The sequence below is a fragment of the Chiloscyllium plagiosum genome, unplaced genomic scaffold (assembly GCF_037043375.1).
Source record: "Chiloscyllium plagiosum isolate Xiang-an unplaced genomic scaffold, Cpla_swu_hap1 HiC_scaffold_6, whole genome shotgun sequence".
In the NCBI taxonomy this organism is placed as follows: domain Eukaryota; kingdom Metazoa; phylum Chordata; class Chondrichthyes; order Orectolobiformes; family Hemiscylliidae; genus Chiloscyllium; species Chiloscyllium plagiosum.
The window spans coordinates 15,791,192-15,810,741 of record NW_028270144.1 but is presented as its reverse complement, the minus strand read 5'-3'; the positions used below and the strand labels follow the sequence as shown (position 1 = coordinate 15,810,741).

Here is a 19,550-nt window from a genome sequence, read left to right as displayed (position 1 = left end):
CTGATCAACATTTTATAATACAACAGTATCACTTCCTTAGCTTACACTAAACTACCTGCAAGTCATGCTGTTCTTTTTGTCATTAAATTTCAATATTTAGTCAACAATCAAAGCCAACACCAACACACAATGTACAAATATCAACAGATACCTGCCCAACCTGCACTAATCTTTGGTCTTAGAAACCAAAATTCCTGAATAACGTGTCTTCGTTTACTTCTTCTTACTAAATTAGGGCAAGATGAATGGATCGGATCTCATTGCCAGCCCTTGTTTAACTCTCGCTGTCCATACTAGCTAGCTAAAACTATTTCATTTAAAAATCCCTTCATTTGTTAATTTTCTTCTTCTCACACATTTTTCTCTAAATGAAACAAATGTGATATTTTAAAAGAAAACCCTATCTCAACATACTAATGACTATGGTGAAAGTACATAAAGGAATACACCAGAGTTTTACTGTGTACTCCCTATCCACAGTACTAAGATTAAATAAGGGGTTACTATTTACAGCATCACTGCATAACTTATATGTGGGTATACATTCAACTCCCTTGTACTCTGCTAGTTGTCTCATTTCCAAAGAGGACAAGTGTCTTTCACAGAACTTGGGACTTTTGAACTCATCAAATGTCTTGTCACAGGCTCTGCTGCAATTATGTTTGAACAATGCCGGAGTGAGTGTGCGTATGTGTTTATGCGCAGCTAGCCAGAGATGCAAAGTACTTGCAAATTCCTTCAGCTTGGCGATTAATATGCGTGCAACATTGGCAAGAAGTGTAAAAGATTTTTTTTGTACCTAGCCTGCATTCACTGAATGGATAATAAGATGCTCCTAATAATGTGAATGCATATCTGAGTGATGCAAATCTTCTAATGATACCCGAATGGAGGAAGAAAATAAACTGCATGATAAATAGCTAGTAGCACAGATTAATTGGAAAGAACTTGAAAACGGAGAAGAAGAAAAAGAAAGCAAGTGAACACTGTCTTTCCGGCTTACAGAATCTTTAACTATGCACTAAGGTGAGTCAAATAAAATTCAAAAGCACACAAGCCACGATAAAAGCATTTCCTGCCCAATTGAAATATGCTAATGTTGTGGAAATCAACTAAAAAATAGAATGTAAATGCAATACCTGCAAAATTATCTGTTAACAAATCATAGTGCAAATGTAGTAGTTTTGTTTGTGCATTTAAAAAAAAATTGTTAATGACACAAGTATTAAACCATCTAGACATTAAGCAAAACTGCCACAATTTTAGTGTGCCGATTATGGAGTTAAATCTTTAACTGAGCAATGCAAATGCGACCAATTAGACCGCGCAAGTTTTGTTTAAATAATTGAGGAACTCACTTGGGAACTTGGTGAAAATCCAAAAGACTGTTGGCTAGGGTCACTAGACACTACTGTGAGAATCATCACTTGCAGTTGAAAGGGAACAAGGCTTTAAAGGAACTTTGATTAAATTTAGTGAAAATCCACTATTTCTAAAGAACGCGTTTGAAATAAAACCTTCACATTTGAACAAACAGTGTGCATAACAATTTTTTTTGGTTATTTTAAAGTTTACATTTACAAGGGTTATGATGCCAATCAAGAACAGGACAATATGCAGCTAAAGAGGTTACACATATTGTGAAATTATTAAGTGATTGTTTAAGGTAGGGATACCTACTGGAGTTGGGCCATTAATGGAGATTAATGGAATAGCCCTTTTTAGGAAGTTCGCCTTCACAATTAGAATTAAAAGCTGGATGTGGATGCACTGACTGCATCCAAAATTGCAATCCATGCTCTTGCTGTGTGAAATTCCTGGGCACGGGACTTGCTAATTCTACCCAATCTAGTCAATGTTCATCAAACTCCCTGTTCTTTATGGGTGAACAGGTTAAGGCATTGCTACAGAATAGGAAATTAAGAATATACTAAAAGAAAACAGTACATTAGCGGTTAAATTAATGGAAGCAATTATGAAGCTGAAGTATGGACACATTAATACATGGAATAAATCCTGCATTCTTGGCACATTACTAAACTTTCAAAGTGTTTGTACATTTCAACTTTCTAACAGAACGGACCAAAGTTGCCCCACCCAGTCAATGTGCATTCTGAGATCAGCACTCCACCGACAGCACACCTTAAAATTTCAACTTTAACAAAACAGAAGGTGAGCTTCTCAACTTTATAAAGGAGCAAATGTACTTATTGTGTTGCAGGAGTTTAAGTGGTTATAAGCTAAATATTGTGGAGTGGATAACTCTCCATTGAATGGGAATACCTTGGTTTGTTAAACAACTTAGAGCGAATTCCAAGTTTCAAAAACTAGAGGAAAAATAAGAAAGTTAGACATTAATCTAAGTTTAATTCTCTATTGTCTTTTTGTAAAATCAGCCTATTTAAGAACGTTAGTATAAATTTAAAAATGGTGTTTAGAAACCAATTAGTACAGCACTTGATAATGTAACTGCTCAATGACATGTTGGTTACTCAATGGCGTTCTTTAAAATGTAGATTTTGATTTATTAGTTGCACAGAAGCATGGACACAAAAACAATCTTATTCCATTTTAAGTATAAGTAATGGAAGCGCAGAAACTAAAAAGTGCAATAGTCTTTATTAAACATTAATTTATAGAGAGGTTTAACAAGTTAACAGTGAAACAAGCTGGACTATAGGTTTTAAAGGAGCTTAATGCCATGATCAAACCAGTCAAGGGCTGGTTTCCTGAATACACACAGACTCATTCATTGCCTTGGGAAATTACAGGTGACCCCTCTCTCCCGATCTCTTCCTCCATGAAGTATGATTAGGACACGACAGAGTTAGCCTCCCAATTTACTTTAGTGTGGGTAGGTTCTAATCTGAAGAATACACTGGCTAATTACAACCTTTACAGTTCAGGTGTAGATTAAGAATACCCACAATGCAATTCCTTTCCACAAATAACAAGTTTACAGGATCCAGTGATAGTTACCAGGATCAATTTGTAATCTGAAAGGCTTGAAATTACTTACTACAACATTCACTGGAATGAAAAGACTAATTGAAAATACTATAGACGAATATTTTAGGGGATTATTTTAGTTTAAAAATCCATGAGCCAAAATTTAAGCATACAGCTCCTTTAAATGTGCCTTAAATCCACTGCCTCTCAAGCATTTGAATTACTCTGCTGATTACTCAAGAGGTGCTGAAATGTTCACTTACTCTGTTTTAGCCCCATGAGATACAAGGACATTTAGACAATCCAAACTTCCTGATCGTGCTGCTTTATGGACAGGGGTTTCACCCACAACATCCTGCAGTGAAAAGAGACAAACATCACTGTATAGACTCTAGATCTCATATTAAAACTGGAATACACCAGCTGGTCAAGCAAATACATGAAATATCTCTTCAGCAATAACTAGGTGTTTCAAACCAGGTCTGTAAAGTGTTCACTAATCTAAACTCAGAACTAACTGCCATTGTTTCAAAAGTAGAACAAACATAGGGATTTCACAAGGTAATTTTCATTATTAGTATTATCCCAGTTAATTTCAGATTTAAATCCTTTATAAAATAGCAATGGAAGAACGCATGTTTAAAAAAGGCATTTGTACCTGGTGAAAGGATGAAAAAGGCAGGGCCTCTGAGGCAATTAAATCTGCCTCACTCAGCCAAACATGTAACCACACACAAAATATTATCCCCTGGGAGAAAAATTGTGCAGAATCTGGGGAAAATTGGAAAACTCCACTTCAATTTTCAAACCCCCCCCCCCCCCCAAACTAAGTTGTCAGCAGACTGCAGTTTCAAAGAACTCATCATTTTCATATTTGACTTCAAACTTACCTCAATTGATGAACTCTTCTCCCAGGAATGTGACAAATACCTTTTTAAGGTGCTATAACAAACATCTACTCAGGGGGCAATAAATGCGAAATCTCAGTTAACTTTTTGAATTTGGTAATATGAGAAAGGTCCTCAGTGCTATAGTATCACCACACACCAACAGACACTTTCAGGATCCATGTTTTAGCATCCCAGTTCTGTCCTCCAAGTCCATAGAAACACAGCCATTCAGTCCATCATGGCTAGGCTAACTTTGAAAGAACAGTGGTATGCAATGCCACACCCCAACTGTATCTGGAAACATGCACTCTCCTCATTTTCAAATGATAAATTCCCTTTAAATTACTTACGGAATCAGCTTTCTATCACCTTTCTGAGGTACAAAGCGACTTAAGATTCCAATGACTTTGATTTCATCTTCACTAGATCTTTTGCCAATGATTATATATCTATGATCTATGGTTATTGACCCACTTTCCTACTTCTTTTAAAGCAAAACTTCACACTGTTAGGTCATCTCTTAGACTTTGCCCACCATACAATATGACTGATTATGGTTCTTTATGGCCTTGATAAGCACTTAGCCAAACCCTCTTTTGAGTATGGCAACTAACTTTAAGAATATATTGAGTGGAGGTTTTTCACAAATTTCCAGAGAGATCAGTCCTAACCATTTCAAGGTCTGTATAAGCTACAAAGACATTATTTCCTCTTTAGTCACCAGCAGAGACCTATCTTTAACTTTCCTTCTTGGCATCCCCTACACCGGGTCTTATCTTTGAATTGACATTTAAACAAATCTGTAAAGAACTGTTATCATGGTTTACCACGCCAGGCTGCGGCAAATTTTGGGCCATGCCAAGTAACATGGTACAAGCTTCCTGCCCCTTTGACATTAGTACATGAAATCACCCTCTTTGTTTCTGTATCGACGCTGGCCAGCGTAACCCTTAACTTAGCTAAAAAATTGCCCCAAACCATTAAAGTAGTGATCAAAGTTTGGGAGAAGATTTTTAGCTCGGGTGCTCGTTGTTGTGGTTCTGTTCGCCGAGTTGGGAATTTGTCTTGCAAACGTTTCGTCCCCTGTCTAGTTGACATCCTCAGTGCTTGGGAGCCTCCTGTGAAGCGCTTCTGTGATGTTTCTTCCGGCATTTATAGTGGCCTGTCTCTGCCGCTTCCGGTTGTCAGTTCCAGCTATTCGCTGTAGTGGCCGGTATATTGGTATATTAAAGTAGTGATGCTGGCAGTGCTTCAAAGCCTAAGAGAAGCCGTGAAGTGCTTCCCATTAGTAAAAAAATGTAAATTCTCAACTTGATACAACAAGAAAAAAAAATCGTATGCTGAGGTTGCTAAGATTTAGGAGAAGAATGAATCTTCCATTCGTGAGGTGGTGAAGAACGAAATAAAAATTCGTTCCACTTTTGTTGTGACACCTCAAACATCGAAAGTAACCTGTACAGTGCGTGATAAGGTGTTAGTGAAGATGTAAAAGGTAATAAATTTGTGGGGTGAAGATATGAACAGGATGTGTGCGCCTATTGACAGTAACATGTTACGGCAAAAGGTTAAGTCTATACAAAGACTTTAAGAAAGAATCCACTGAAGAGAAGGTTACCAAACCATTTACAGCAAAGTAAGGGATGGTTGCCCAGATGCAGGAATAGGCATAATTTGAAAAACATAAGAATAACTGGAGAGAGTGCGTCTGCCAATGAAGAAGCTGTGCCACGTTTCCTGAAAAATTTAAGAAGTTGATCGAGGAGGAAAACTACCATCAAAACAAGTCCTCAATTGTGATGAGGAGAAAGTGAGGTCTGCAGACGCTGGAGATCAAAGCTGAAACTTTATTGCTGGAACAGCACAGCAGGTCAGGCAGCATCTAGGGAACAGAAGATTCGACGTTTCGGGCACATGCCCTTCTTCAGGAATGTTGATGAAACTGGCTTGTTTTGGAAAAAGATAGAACATACATTCACAAAAGTGCAAAGCAGGGACCAGGGTTCAAAGCCTAGAAGGACAAATGAACTCTGATACCACGTGGCAATACTGCAGGGTATATGATCAAGCAGAGTGGTGTACTGAGCGAAGAATCCTCACGCCCTCAAGAACAAAAACAAAAACTTCTTCAAGAAGGGGAGTAGAGACAACTCTGGTAATTACAGATCAGTGAGCCTCACTTCGGTTGTGGGTAAAGTGTTGGAAAAGGTTATGAGAGATAGGATTTACAATCAAATTGACAGAAATAAGTTGATCAGAGATAGTCAGAATGGTTTGCAAAGGGTAGATCAATGCCTCACAAACCTTATTGAGTTCTTTGAGGTGGTGACCAAACAAGGCTTTGCTTGAGGGTAAAGCCATTGATGGTGCAAATGGATTTCAGTGAGGAGTTTGAAAAGTTCCCCCCATAGGTAACTGCACAATACATGGAGGCATGGCACTGAGGGCAATTTAGCGGTTTGGATCAGATATTGACTAGCTGAAAGAAGACAGAGGGTAGTGATTGATAGGAAATTATCATCATCCTGGAGTTCAGTTACTAGTGAGGTACCACAAGGATCTGTTTTGGAATCACTGATGTTTGTTGTTTTTATAAACTACCTGGATGAGGGCGTAGAAGGATGAGTTAGTAAATTTGTGGCTGACACTAACGTCAGTACAGTTGTGGATAGTGACAAAGGATATTGTAGGTTACAGAGGGACATAGATAAGCTGCAGAGCTGGGCTGACAGGTGGCAAACGGAGTTTAATGCAGAAAAGTGGGAGGTGGTTCACTTTGGAAGGAGCAACAGGAATGAAGAGCACTGGGCAAATGCTAAGATTGTTGGTAGTGTGGATGAGCAGAGAGATCTCGGTGTCCATGTATATAGATCTCTCAAAGTTGCCACCCGAGTTGATAGTGCTGTTAAGACAACATACAGTGTGTTAGCTTTTATTGGTAGAGGGATCGAGTTTTGAAACCATGAGGTCAAGCTGCAGCTTACAAAACTCTGGTGCTGCTGCACTTGGCGTATTGCATGCAGTTCTGGTCACCGCATTATAGAAAGGATGTGGACGCTTTGGAAAGGGTTCAGAAAAGATTTACCAGAATGTTGCCTGGTATGGAGGGAAGGTCTTACGAGAAAAGGCTGAGGGACTTGAGGCTGGTTTCATTAGAACGAAGAAGGTTGAGAGGTGATTTAATTGAGACGATTAAGATAATCAGAGGGTTAGATCGGGTGGACAGTGAGAGCTTTTGTCAGAGGACGGTGATGGATAGCACGAGGGGGCAAAATTCAAATTGACCGGTAATAGATATAGGACAGATGTCAGAGGTAGTTTCTTTACTCAGCATCACAGGGGTGTGGAACACACTGCCTGCACCAGTTGTAGACTTGACAACTTTATGGACATTGAAATGGTCATTGGATAGGCATATGGACGAGAATGGATTGTAATGTTCTATTTGCCCATTTTCTGGCAACACAATAAGAAAGTGTGGGTGGCAGCCATGCTTTGTACTGAATGGTTTCACCAATGCTTCATTCCCGAAGTTAAAAACAAAACTTCAAGATAGCGGCGATCCAACAGTTCTGCTTTACTGAACTCTGCACCACAACTCAGGCAAATTGGTGCTTTTACCGTCCCCTTACTCACTGCTTTGGTAAAAAAAAATTGGTAGTGCAAGAGCATGAGCAGGAGATGTAGTGCCTCGGGGAGCGTGGAGAGGAGGTCAAGTGGCTGACTGTGGCATTGGAGACCGCAGCGGAATCCTGGGCAGCACAGATCCAGGCCTTGGAGAAGCAGGTAAGGGCCTTAGTAGAGCAGGTCAACAACCTCAAACACTGAGGTCAGAGGAAGAATATCCATGTTACTGGGTTGCTGGAGCAGGAAGAAGGGGGTCAGCCAGTCAGCTTTCTTGAGCAATGGCTGCCACAGTTCTTGAGATGGGAAGCGAAGGAGGGCTGAGTGCAGATCAAACTTGTTCACTGGTCGGACCAGCACCCCTGCCCAGTTCTAGTGTGATTCCAGTCCTACAGAGGCAAGCAAAAGGTACTGGAAGCTTCCAGAACATTCGGGAAAGATGTGCAGGCCCTGATTTATGAGGGATCGAAGATTATGTTTTTTCTGGACTTTTCTGCAGCTGTGATCCATAAGAGGAAAACCTTTGATGAAGTAAAGAAGAGGCTGAGGGATCTGGATACTCAGTACTCTAAGATACTTGGCAGTGTTATGTTTCAGCCACAGAGGGTCCATGCACGTCTTTGACTCATCGTAAAAGGTAAAGGACTTTTGGACACTTTAAAATAGACTGGATTATTCAAGCAATATGGACAATAGTGGTTCCTTTTCTTTCTGTTGTTTGCTTCATTCATCTGGTTTTGTCCCTTTAATATGTTTCTTTTTCTCTTCCCTTCTTACTTTTCTGGAGTTTGGGAAGCGTTGTCGTTATTTTGTTTGGTTTGAATTTTACCAATAATAACAGAGGTCGATGTATGGGTGGAATGGGTGAAACGCCCACTTTTAATTTGTTTGAAAGACCTATGTATTCTTTACTTTTTGTTTGCCTGGGTTTGGGGTGCGGCTTCAGCGAGAAGGAGCCATGACGGTGTTTGCGGTTAGTGAGAGTGCCCCTACGGACAAGGGGGAAAGTCTCCTATTGTCTGTTTTTTGCATTGGTTTATTATAGGTGTAGTTTTTAGAAGTTTTGTTTAGTTAGTTTCTGTAGTTGTGTTCTTTAGACTCTATGAATCTTTCATTGTTTCCACTTGGCGCATTGTGAGTAGGATTCTTTCTCTCGGGGGTTCATGAGCTGTTTCAGATGGTTATGGCTAGTTCATTGTTTAAATGGTGCACATGAAATATTAAGGTGAGTCACTTACCAATTAAGAGAAACAAAGTACTTTTGAGTCTTAGAAAGGAGAGGGTTGATGTCACTCTATTGCAAGAAACCCATCTTGATGATAAGGAGCATCTAAAGTTGCATCAGGGAGGGTTCGACCGGGTGTTCTTTTCAGCTTTTAACTTTAAAAGTAGGGAAGTGGTTACAGTCGTTCCGAAAAATCACCCATCTCAGTTGTTAGATCAAATTAAGGATGAATATGGACAGTTTGTGATTCTCAAAGCTTTAATACATGGTGAGGAGTACAGTATTCTGATTGGTTACTGCCCAAGTTTTTATTGAATGCACTTTCCAAGTTGGTGCCCCTTGGAGCATACCATACGATTATAGGAGGGTACTTTAATCATCTCATGGATCCCACAGTGGACAGGATGCCCAAGGATCTCCCGGACACCTCCCCGCAGTCTAAACAACTGGTGGACTTATGTGGGTATAATTCTGGGTCTTAATGTCCTGCTTCACTGCCACCTGATGAAGAAACAGCACTTCCAAAGCTAATGCTTCCAAATAAACTTGTTGGACTATAACCTGGTGTTGTGAGATTTTTAACTTTGTAAGAATGTACCGCTAAGTTTTTTTTAAGAAATACATTTTTCGTTTACCCTTCAGTGTAATGTAAAAATGTCTAGTATTTAAACTGTGTACACAAGATATAAGACCATAAGACATAGGAGCGGAAGTAAGGTCATTCGGCCCATCGAGTCCACTCCGCCATTCAATCATGGCTGATGAGCATTTCAACTCCACTTACCCGCATTCTCCCCGTAGTTTCATTGCTCCATGGTAACTCAAATGTCACAAACTCATCATTCCAGAGGGCATGCACAGGTATAATAAATGTACTATACAATGTATTTTATTATTATTTCACATCAGTAATGTCTGATAGTATGTAATTTCTCAATTAGATATTACCATTGATGTGTGCAAACAAAAACAAGTTATATACAGGGTAAGTCAGCAGTAAATCTCAGAACGTTTTCCCTGGGGATAGCAGGGGACTACTGTAATCCTGACATCCTCACCAACCTTGCCTGCCAGTGCGTCATAAGGTAATCACGTAATGAGGAAGTCCAATCCTGTTGATCCATTCAGAAGGATCCAAGTACCAAACAAACTGATGAGGGAAAAGGTATATCATGCTCATGATCAGAATGGAATCCTGGTACATAGCTGAGATACTTGTTAAGATAGCTTGAATCTGGGAGGTGTTGCATTAACAATACTCTGACATTGAAAATGAGAAATACGATATTCTGCTGCCTAAAGGAAATACCATTTTTTTTCCTAACAGTGACAGTGAGGTATTAAATATATCAGCTGCAAGCAATCTAATCCAAGAAAATGTATCCAGTATTTCAAATCAGTGTAAACTTTATTAATTGTGAACGCTAATGCCAACTATGACTCGGGGATCTGACCCCAGCCTCATAATCAAGTAGACCCAAGGAATTAAGCTCTGCTCTAGGACTTAGCCACATAATCCAGTTTGTCATTTCAGGTTAGTGATGTAGGACTGCCACAATGCTGAAGGATCAGTGGTGGAGTGTGCTGCAATGCCAGAATCAATATTGAGGAAACTCACTGCCCACTTTTTGAAATGACACATAAACAAAGGCCTTGCCTGAGTGTTCACATAACACACAAACTATTTAAAAGAGGTTTTCCTACTGACCTGACTAAAATTTATCTCCATTTGTTTTGTTGCTGTGTGATATTATATTGTACAAAAACCGATTGATGCATTTATCTACAGAACAACAGCGATTTAGATCAACTGCAAAACACTTTGGTAGACTGAGGCAGGCAGGGGTGGGACTGGGTACATTTAATTTCTTATTAATTTTATTGGTTACTGTTACAGGTAATTTAAGTCTAATCTTGGCAGTGCAACAAAAATGAACTTGTCCACTTTAGAAGGAAGAACAGAAAAGCAGAAATTTATTAAATGAAGGGGCTGCAGAACCCGAGGTACAGAAGGATCTAGGTGTCCTAATACAGGACTCACAGAAAGTTAATACCATGCACAGCAACAGGTAGGAAGGCAAATGGAATGTGAATATTTAATGAAAGGGGAGTGGAATATAAAAATGGGGAAGTTTAGGTAGTTATAAGGGGCACTGATGAGATCACATCTAGACTACTGTGCACAGTTTTGGTTTCATTATGAGGGCATAACTGCAACAAAAGTTTCACTGGACTTGATTCCGGGGATGAGGGTGCTATTCGATGATGAAATATTGGACTGGGTCTGTATCTTTTGGAATTTAGAAGAATGAGAGGTGATCTTACTGGAAAACAAGATCCTAAAAGGATTGGACAGGGTGAGTTTCCTTGTGAGAGACTTGAAATAGGAGGCAGAGTCATGAAAGAAAGGAGTTCGCTAATTAAGGCAGAGGTGAGGAGAATTTCTTTTCTCTCAGAGGGACTAGATTCTGTGAACTCACTTCCCAGAAAGCAGGAGAGACAGGGTTAATGAATACTAAGGCAAAGGTTGAGATCTTTGTGACTAACAAGGAGTCAAAAGACATCTGGGTAGACAGGAAAGTGGATTTGACACCATAATCAGATCAGCCATGGTCTTATCGAGTGGGAAAGCAGATTCAGGTGGTTAAATGGCTTTCTGCTCCTCGTTTGTATATTGTTTCTTATATTTTGCAGAAGTCTCACTGTAAAAAAATGATGGAAAAAATTCCAACCAAAATACCAGAGCACATGAGTAAATACAATCCTTCACAGCAAGGATTTCAAACACTTACTAAATAAAGAATTCTGCCATGTGCTTTGAAGTAGGTCAGGCCAAACTCTGAACATTATCTCTGCAGTCAGGAATCCATTTAAAAAAAACTGTCCTAATTATTGTAAATGATGTATGAAATTAAGTCCATAAATTCAACTGAGTATATTTTTAATGGTTAAGGATTTTGAAACTAGTCAAGTCATTTGCTGCCAAATCTAAATTAGACTGTTACTTCCAAAAACAAAATGAGTCTATTAATATTCTAGTGTGTCCAAATGACAACAAAAACCCACATAAAGTAAATTGAGACAGACATACACAGAGTAGAACTAAAAAAGGAAGATGGACACACTGAGGGGATATACAGTGACACACAAAGTGTAGAAATGCAGGGAGAGAGATACAGGACATGCATCACATGTTTCCTGCGATAAATCTGTAAAGTTTATCCAAAACAGTGACTCACATTTCCACTATCTGAAGTGCTGGTCTGAGAGGCTTTTTACATTTTATTCAGTTGTTTAACAGGAACTAGGCATTGTGAATGCTGTCTACGGCTACCAGTAATAGGACAGCTTTATGGCAACTATAGGGAAGTTGCTGGAAGCCTCTTGTTTAAACCAAAACTATCATGTTATTGTCTGAACTGATGGAAACTATTTTGGACTGGGGTCTCTGAGCAATAAAGATCATATAATGGTGAATACAGACCTGATGAATACACAAACTCTTCTGTCCTTTTAACTTACCTGTATGTTATAATCTGCCCCTGCTTGGATCAGCCACAATAAGCCTTGAGGATGTCCTCCAAAAGCTGCAATATGGGCTGGAGTCTGCGCAAATCGTGATGTTGCGATGTTGACTCCAACTCCTGCCTGCACCAACTGCATTACACACTCCAGCTACAAAACAGAAGAGAAGAAAGTGAATGACCAGTTTATCATGTTAAACTGTTACCCATTCAATGCAATGACAGCAATCCCTGAAAATCTAACAGGGTCACAAACAGCGAGGTTTTTAACCTTGTGTGTTCTCAAACAGAGTACGCATAAATATGCATTTTCAATTTTTTTTCCCAATCAACATGATACTACAGGCTCCATTGACAGCAGACACAGTCTATTTAGTGCAGAGCTCACATCTGACAAAGTTCCAGAAAAGTGAGGCCAAATGTCAAATCAAGACACCCATAATTAAAAGTAAAATATCCTTTTATTGATAAGAAAAGCTATTGCTTTATCAGCAAATGACAAAGAAGAAAATTATAACTTGGAACCTTTAAAGAAAGACAAACTTCTGGCAACTCCAGGAGTCAGATGCCCCAATTGGAGACAAAAAATAAGTCACTTAAACGGTCATCCAATGACTAGCACACCTGAGCATGGACATATAGCCCATGGTGGATTTATTAGTCAAATCACCTAGAGACAACCCAAGGCCTTTTCCAGTTATGTTCCTGAGGAATGACCAAGGGTCATTCTGAAAATAAAGACACAGGGCTTTAACTTAGGTGTTCAATTCTTACTTGATTCAGTATGAAACAAGTTAGAACAGCAATTGACACAAGTTTTCTCCAGTGAAGTTCAAAGCACAGATTAGTCAATGTAGCCCAGCTGCCAATGTGTTAAACAGCACAAAAGGACAGAATCAAAGTCTGTGTTCTGCAGAACAGCAGTAACTTGACAAAGAGATGGCCTGAAGCAGAAGCTCCAAAATGTCACAAATCCTTTAATCTTTTGCAGAAGGTGGACATCGCTAGTCAAGTCAGTATTTTGTTGTCCAAATCCAACGGCTCTTGAGCTGAATGCCTTGTTCTGCCATTTCCAAGGGCTGTAAAATGTCAACCACATCTCTTGGCGCAGCTTGAGTTATATCTACAGATAAGGATGGCAGATTTTCTCCTCTAAAGGACCCAAGATTCACAATGTGATGATTTGAAGTCCGAAGACTTAAATACTCTTTGAGCAACATGTTGTGTAAAAAATCAATCCATTTTAAATTGAAAGAAACAAAGAAAGGTTGTAATGCACGCTTATCCATCCCAAACCCTATTCCACAGATAACGCAAAGTAGATATAGACAAAATTGGTAGGATTGTGATTAAGATTTCTGGTATAGACGAAGAGCACTTCCAACACTCCAACTATCTAACAATCATTTAAAAAAGTGTAAGACTGCAGGACTCTGAATAACCTTTTAAATTAACGATGTAACAAAAATTGGAATGCTCTTTGAAGTGATAAATCCTCATGCAATCCTCTACAGAGAACCACGGATTTGGCTGGTTTGATACCTGCCAAATCCCATCCCCAACCCCTCCTATATCAGCATCAACTATACGAAACATTGGGACAAGTTTATGTATATTAAAGGGATTATACAGGTTTAAACTCTTGCTGCTAAATACATTTTTAATGCTGCATTCCATAAACAACAGAATCAGACAGCACTGAAGACAGCCGCTCTATCCATCATGTTTGTACTGACTCTTTGCTCAAGCACTCTCAGTCTCATACAATATAGTTCTTTGTGCTTATCACAACATCAGAAATCAGGTGAGTCAACATTCACCATTCAAACATACAAAGCAGCAGCAGCAGGAGTAGGCTAATCAGCCCCTTGAGCATGCTCTACAAATCAAAGTGAAGAAAATGGCAGCCTTTCGAGAAAACTGTAAAAGTAATCTTAGTTCACATTGTGTGTTCTCTATTCTCAATATCACTTCACCTTTCAGTCCCTTCAAGTTCAGCATAACTGATGCACTGTTGCTGTAAGTAAACTGGAATTTGAAATGTGCAGCAAATAGGAGGATCGCAGTACCACTGGTGTGGTCTGATCATCTAAAGCTCCAGTCCACAAGTTATTGCAGTTGTCAAGACCTCCCCAAAACTGGCAGCAAGACTATTCCAAGTCCATATAACATATCTAAGATCAGGAAGACCATAAACACAAAACAATTTAACACAGTTATCATCTACCTTATTACCACAACGAACAGTTTGGAGAGTAACACAGATAGACTTAAGGAGAAGCTGGACAAAATGGGAAAAAGAAACAGAAGTGGGGTCGCTAAGGTTCAGAGGGAGGTGGCTCCTGTGCAACATAAACTACAATATAGACTCGCCAGGTCCTGTCTGTGCTACGAAATTTCAAAGTTATCTCAATGCATCTGCACAAAATTTACACTATGTACACATTGAATGGGTCAAGATTAAAAGGAGAGACAAGTAATTAGTGAATCACACTTTGGCCACACACTTTCTAGCAAATATTCTTGTACATCATACAGGAGAGATGAACCTGCCATTAAAGACCAAGGCAGAAAAGATAGACTCAACCTGTAAAGCCTTTAAAAAAAATCACAATTTTCCAACTGGCACCTCAGGTCTTCAGTAATCGAAAGCTTCCTTAGCAAGATTATGTGGAATATATATAGGTCACATTACATAGAGGCTTCTTCCACAAAATTCATTCGAGCTCAACACCCAGCGGTTGTGTATCAAACATCAACATACTCCATACTGGTGTCAATACTTGTTGACAGTGGAATGCTAGTCAAAATAACAGGGAACAATCTCTGCTCAAAACTGCACAGCGACACGTGGCATCCACTTAAGCAGGGAGAAAATCCTTGGATAAACATCTCTTGTAAGAGATTAAACCACCCACCCTTCATGAGCCATGTAACCTGGAAATCAGCTTGACTGCAATAGCTGGCAACATGGAAGATTCATATAATGCAGAAGCAATCTATCCTGGGAAGACTTTGCAGTCCACATGCAATCTAATCCCAGCACTGCAAAGTCAGGGGGGGGTTCAGATGATTTCACTTAGCAGTGTTTAAGTTTTCGTTCTCTTACTCGTGTAAAGAAAAGAGCACCAAAGAAATGGTTTCCTGGAGCAACTTTCATATTTTAATGAACATTTTGTCAGGTAGAAACAAAAATATGCATTCCTGTAGTTTACAGCTGCATGTGTCAGTTCACTCCTTTTGAACTAAGCATAAACTTCCTCTTGATTGTTCTAGTTCCCTTGACTAAATTTCAATTTTGTAAATACAGAATTCCATTAATGTTTAACTTAGACTGTTACCTTTGAAACTTTGCAACAGAGAAGATTAACAACTTCCATTGACAAAGAAAGTTGACAAGAGGTACAGAGATTTCATGTAATTAGCAAGAGAATCAGAGTCAAGATAGGTAGAATATTTCCAAATACAGCATGTCATTGAGCTGAAAGGACAGTGAAAGTAAATTCAATCGTAAACATCAAAAGGGAGCTGGATAAATACTTGAAGAGTAGGAGAGTGGGACTAATTAGAAAATGACTGCAGCCTTCATTTTCTTTACGTGTAAAACTGAAAACTCCTCTATCATTTGTAAAAAAAACACTGCCCTGTGATAAGATAGTGAACAGAAATAATGTCCACAATCACTTCCTTCTTTCACATCAAGCAAACAGAATTTTATCTCCAACTGCTCCTAACCAGCAGGACTAACGTGGCCAAAAATACAAGCAGATAAACATGTCCAATTACTCAGACAATGCAACAGCTCATACATCTCCCCTTTATGAAGAAGAGAGGACGAGAATGATCCCATGGTCTGGCATTAAACAGCTGTTTTTTTTACTGGATAGCTGTAATATCTGTCATTTATTAAATAGACAATATTTGCTTTATTCAGAGTCATCTGTTTGCAATTGAATGCTCCCATTTGTACATCTGGTCAATACTTCAGGATTTGCTTTTCAATTTTGTATGATATATTTGCTACAGATGCACCTGCTATATACGGAGACTCAGGAGCTATGCTCTTCCAATACAATTCCTCTGCCAATTATCTAAATCTGTTATATTACTATATGTCGCTGTTGAATTTAACACTAGCACATGTGCTTTACAAAAATTATTTGGAAGGATCAACACATGTTAAGACATAAGATATCATGGTTAGATACTGACATTATAAACACAAACCATGGAACAATCCACATGCCTGAAATTCTCAGTTTACACCTAAATTTGGGACATCAAATTTTTGTGTTTACTGGCAGAAAACCATGAATATGAAAAATTGGTATGTAAGTCTCTACTCACAAAAGTTCCAGAACTATACAGGTACTGTGTCCTTCTCAAGTCTAAGCATAAGAGACATAACATTTGGAACAATGAGTTAAAGACTGCATCTCCAAGAAATCATGTGACTTAAGTTAAAATGACAAAGTCGGCCACCTCGTGACGTAAGTGCTGGAATATTAACAATGTAACTTTTATAACCCACAGAAAAGACAGAGAGCCAGGGCTATAAGTAGAAAAAGTTCATTCCAGTTGGAAAGGATAGCTTTTATTTTGTAGAAGTCTTCTGGCAATCAAAGCTGAAAAGTGTTAAGCTGTATTCGCAGCCTCAAAGTAATCAAAGTACAATAAGAGTTGGCTTGTGCACCCCAGCGAGAGAGGGAGAGAATCACTTTCGGTGATATGCAGAAAGTTGCCAAAAGGAAATGCTTATGTCCTCATCAGTTCACCGAAAACTTTTAAAGTGAAGATGGGAGTGATACTTCATTGAGTACATCAATGTAAAGGATATCGCTGGAGAAAAAAGGATGAATCATGATTATGAAGAGATATTTGCAAGTTGCGTCTTTTTTTCCTATTCTGTAATAATTTTATGTTCTTTTGCTGAAGGTACATGTACAGCCTCAAGTGAGCATATTCAGTGACTGACGACTACAGTAACTAAATTGCAAAAATAAAACTAATGGTCTATGAAGCTAGATTTGTCTAGATTCTGACTGTCTAATCTTAAAACCATTCAGTTTTATAAAGTAAATAGTGTGTGAATACATTCTGTTCCTACATGGAACAAGGACGTTTGAATTAATACATGTGATTACCAGTAAATGCAAACACACCACATGCCTGACTGGATCTTAATGTGGTTGTTAGCATAATTCTTCACACAGTCAGGACTGTTAAGCAAATGTTGTCATATGCAAAATGCCATTTAATGTTGGACAGTAGCTTTACAAGCAAGGACTGGTTGGGTGCAGTCAGTACCTTGCTTGTTGAAAATTGTTGACAGGATGCGCTGTTTATTACAATCCAACTCTCTTTGGGACTTATCAAACTGGCACCGAAATTCATATCCTACCGTACTCATTTGCAACATTGACAGAATGTGTTTGCGGCTTGACAGCAGCATCCTGTTAATGGCAATGACATTAATTCACAGGGCCTTGTCCTTTTCAGGCAGAGAAAATGTACAAACTTCACCTATTTCAACTCAACAGAATAGCTAACAGACTCTCTCTGGTTCATTTCTCCCGAAATGTCAATTTTCCTGCTTCTCGGATGCTGCCTGACCTGCTGTACTTTTCCAGCACCACGCTCTTTACTCTGATCTCCAGCATCTGCAGTTCTCACTTGTGCCACTATCTTGGCCTGTCAAGTCAACCTGACTTGTTAAAATTTAAGCAAAACTGGGCAATTAACGGTCAAGTGTCATTAACTGGCATATTCTCCATTGCAACACCTCTACTGATCAGAATCTGCTTATGAGTCAATCAGTACTCCTCTCTCATACAGTATAAAAATTGTTTCATCTTTTTACCTTGGTATTTCTTGCGAACTGACCAGACCAGTGCAAGGCGAAAAGTTTCAATTAAATGTGTCTCAGCAATTTATTAAATGACTTGGACAAGGGGAATGAGTATTGTAGCCAGATTTGCTGACACCACAAAGATAGGTAGGAAAGCAAGTTGTGAGGATAAAAGGAACTTGCAAATGGGTATCGATAAGTTAAATGAGTGAGCAAAAAATTGGCAGATAGAGTGCAATGTAAGAAAACAGGAGGTTGCCCACAGTGACAGAAAGAATATAAAAGTAGAGAATTACTTAAATTTAACTTCAAAAAGCCTACAGTGCTGGGGGAAATTGAGGATCATCATACATAAAGTACAAAAGGTCAACATCCAAGTACAGCAAGTAGTTAAGACAAATGGAATGCTGGCCTTTAGTAGCAAGGCAGATAGCATGACTTACTTACTCATATACTCTAGACCACACCGGGCATTAGTGAGACCATAATTCAAGTCATGTACGGAGTTTTGGCCACCTGACTTACTTACACTGGAAGGGGTTAAGAGAAGGCTCATGAGGCTGATTCTTAGGATGGGGCAGTTTGCCTCATGAGGAAGTGTTTCACAGGTTGAGCCTACACAGAATGGAGTTTAGAAGCTTTAGACGTGATCTTAACGAAACATAAAATCTTGACTGAGTTTGATATGATGCTGAGTGGATATTTCTTTTCAAAGGGGAATGTAGAGCTAAGGACCACAGTTTAAAAATAAGAGGTCTCCCATTTCAGATGGAGATGAGGATAAATTTGTTCGCCCAAAGGAATATTAACCTTAAGAATTCTCTTCCTCAGAATGCAGTGAACCTGGGACGCTGAATGTATTCAAGATAGTGATCAACAGTTTTTTTTATGTACAAAGGAGCGAAGGCTTATGGGAAAAGGAAACAAAGCGAAGCAAAGCCCACAATCTGATCAGCAAGATCTGACTGAATGGAATAGGAGGCTCAATGTGCCACATCTTATTATTTACCTATTTTGTTTATGATCAGGAGAAGAAAACCAGAAATGTGAATCTCAGTCTATCTGAAGGGAATTGCAATACTGTCAAGGAATTGAACCTAAATGAGTTCCCAAAAATCAGACTGCCTTCAAGTTAAAAATCTTAATGACAGCAAACATTGTTTTAACCGGCACCCTCGATAAACTAGCAAAGATTATGCATCTTAAATATTTCCAAGTTATTATTATTGTTCTGACCAATTATTAAAGTTTTCTTAATTTATTTACCTCAATTGAATGGCCACACAAAATATCAACAGTTGATTCAATTTTGAGTCAATTTCTCCTCAAATACAAAATCTACCATGACGTCTGAGTAGTCAGTTCAGTGCGTGGATGAGAAGGCTCTCTGCTTATAAGCTTTATTTAAGGCAAAGTTGCATTATTATTCAAGTGATTTATGCTGCAAATAAAATATAACTGACATATCTATCCCTTGCATACTTCTATTCTGT

At 38.9% G+C, this 19,550-nt stretch overlaps 1 protein-coding gene across 4 annotated transcripts in view; it reads right to left on the bottom strand.

Moving 5' to 3' along the window:
• The window catches only part of LOC122550468 (ankyrin repeat domain-containing protein 10), a 60,808-nt gene that overhangs the window by 30,087 nt on the left and 11,171 nt on the right, over positions 1 to 19,550 (bottom strand). For all 4 annotated transcript variants that reach the window (XM_043691232.2, XM_043691229.2, XM_043691230.2 and 1 more), the window contains 2 exons: positions 12,208 to 12,360; positions 3,213 to 3,304 (listed from right to left, as the gene is read on the bottom strand). In XM_043691232.2, the coding sequence (XP_043547167.2) occupies positions 3,213 to 3,304; positions 12,208 to 12,360 (245 nt within the window). The remainder of the gene's footprint in view (positions 1 to 3,212; positions 3,305 to 12,207; positions 12,361 to 19,550) is intronic.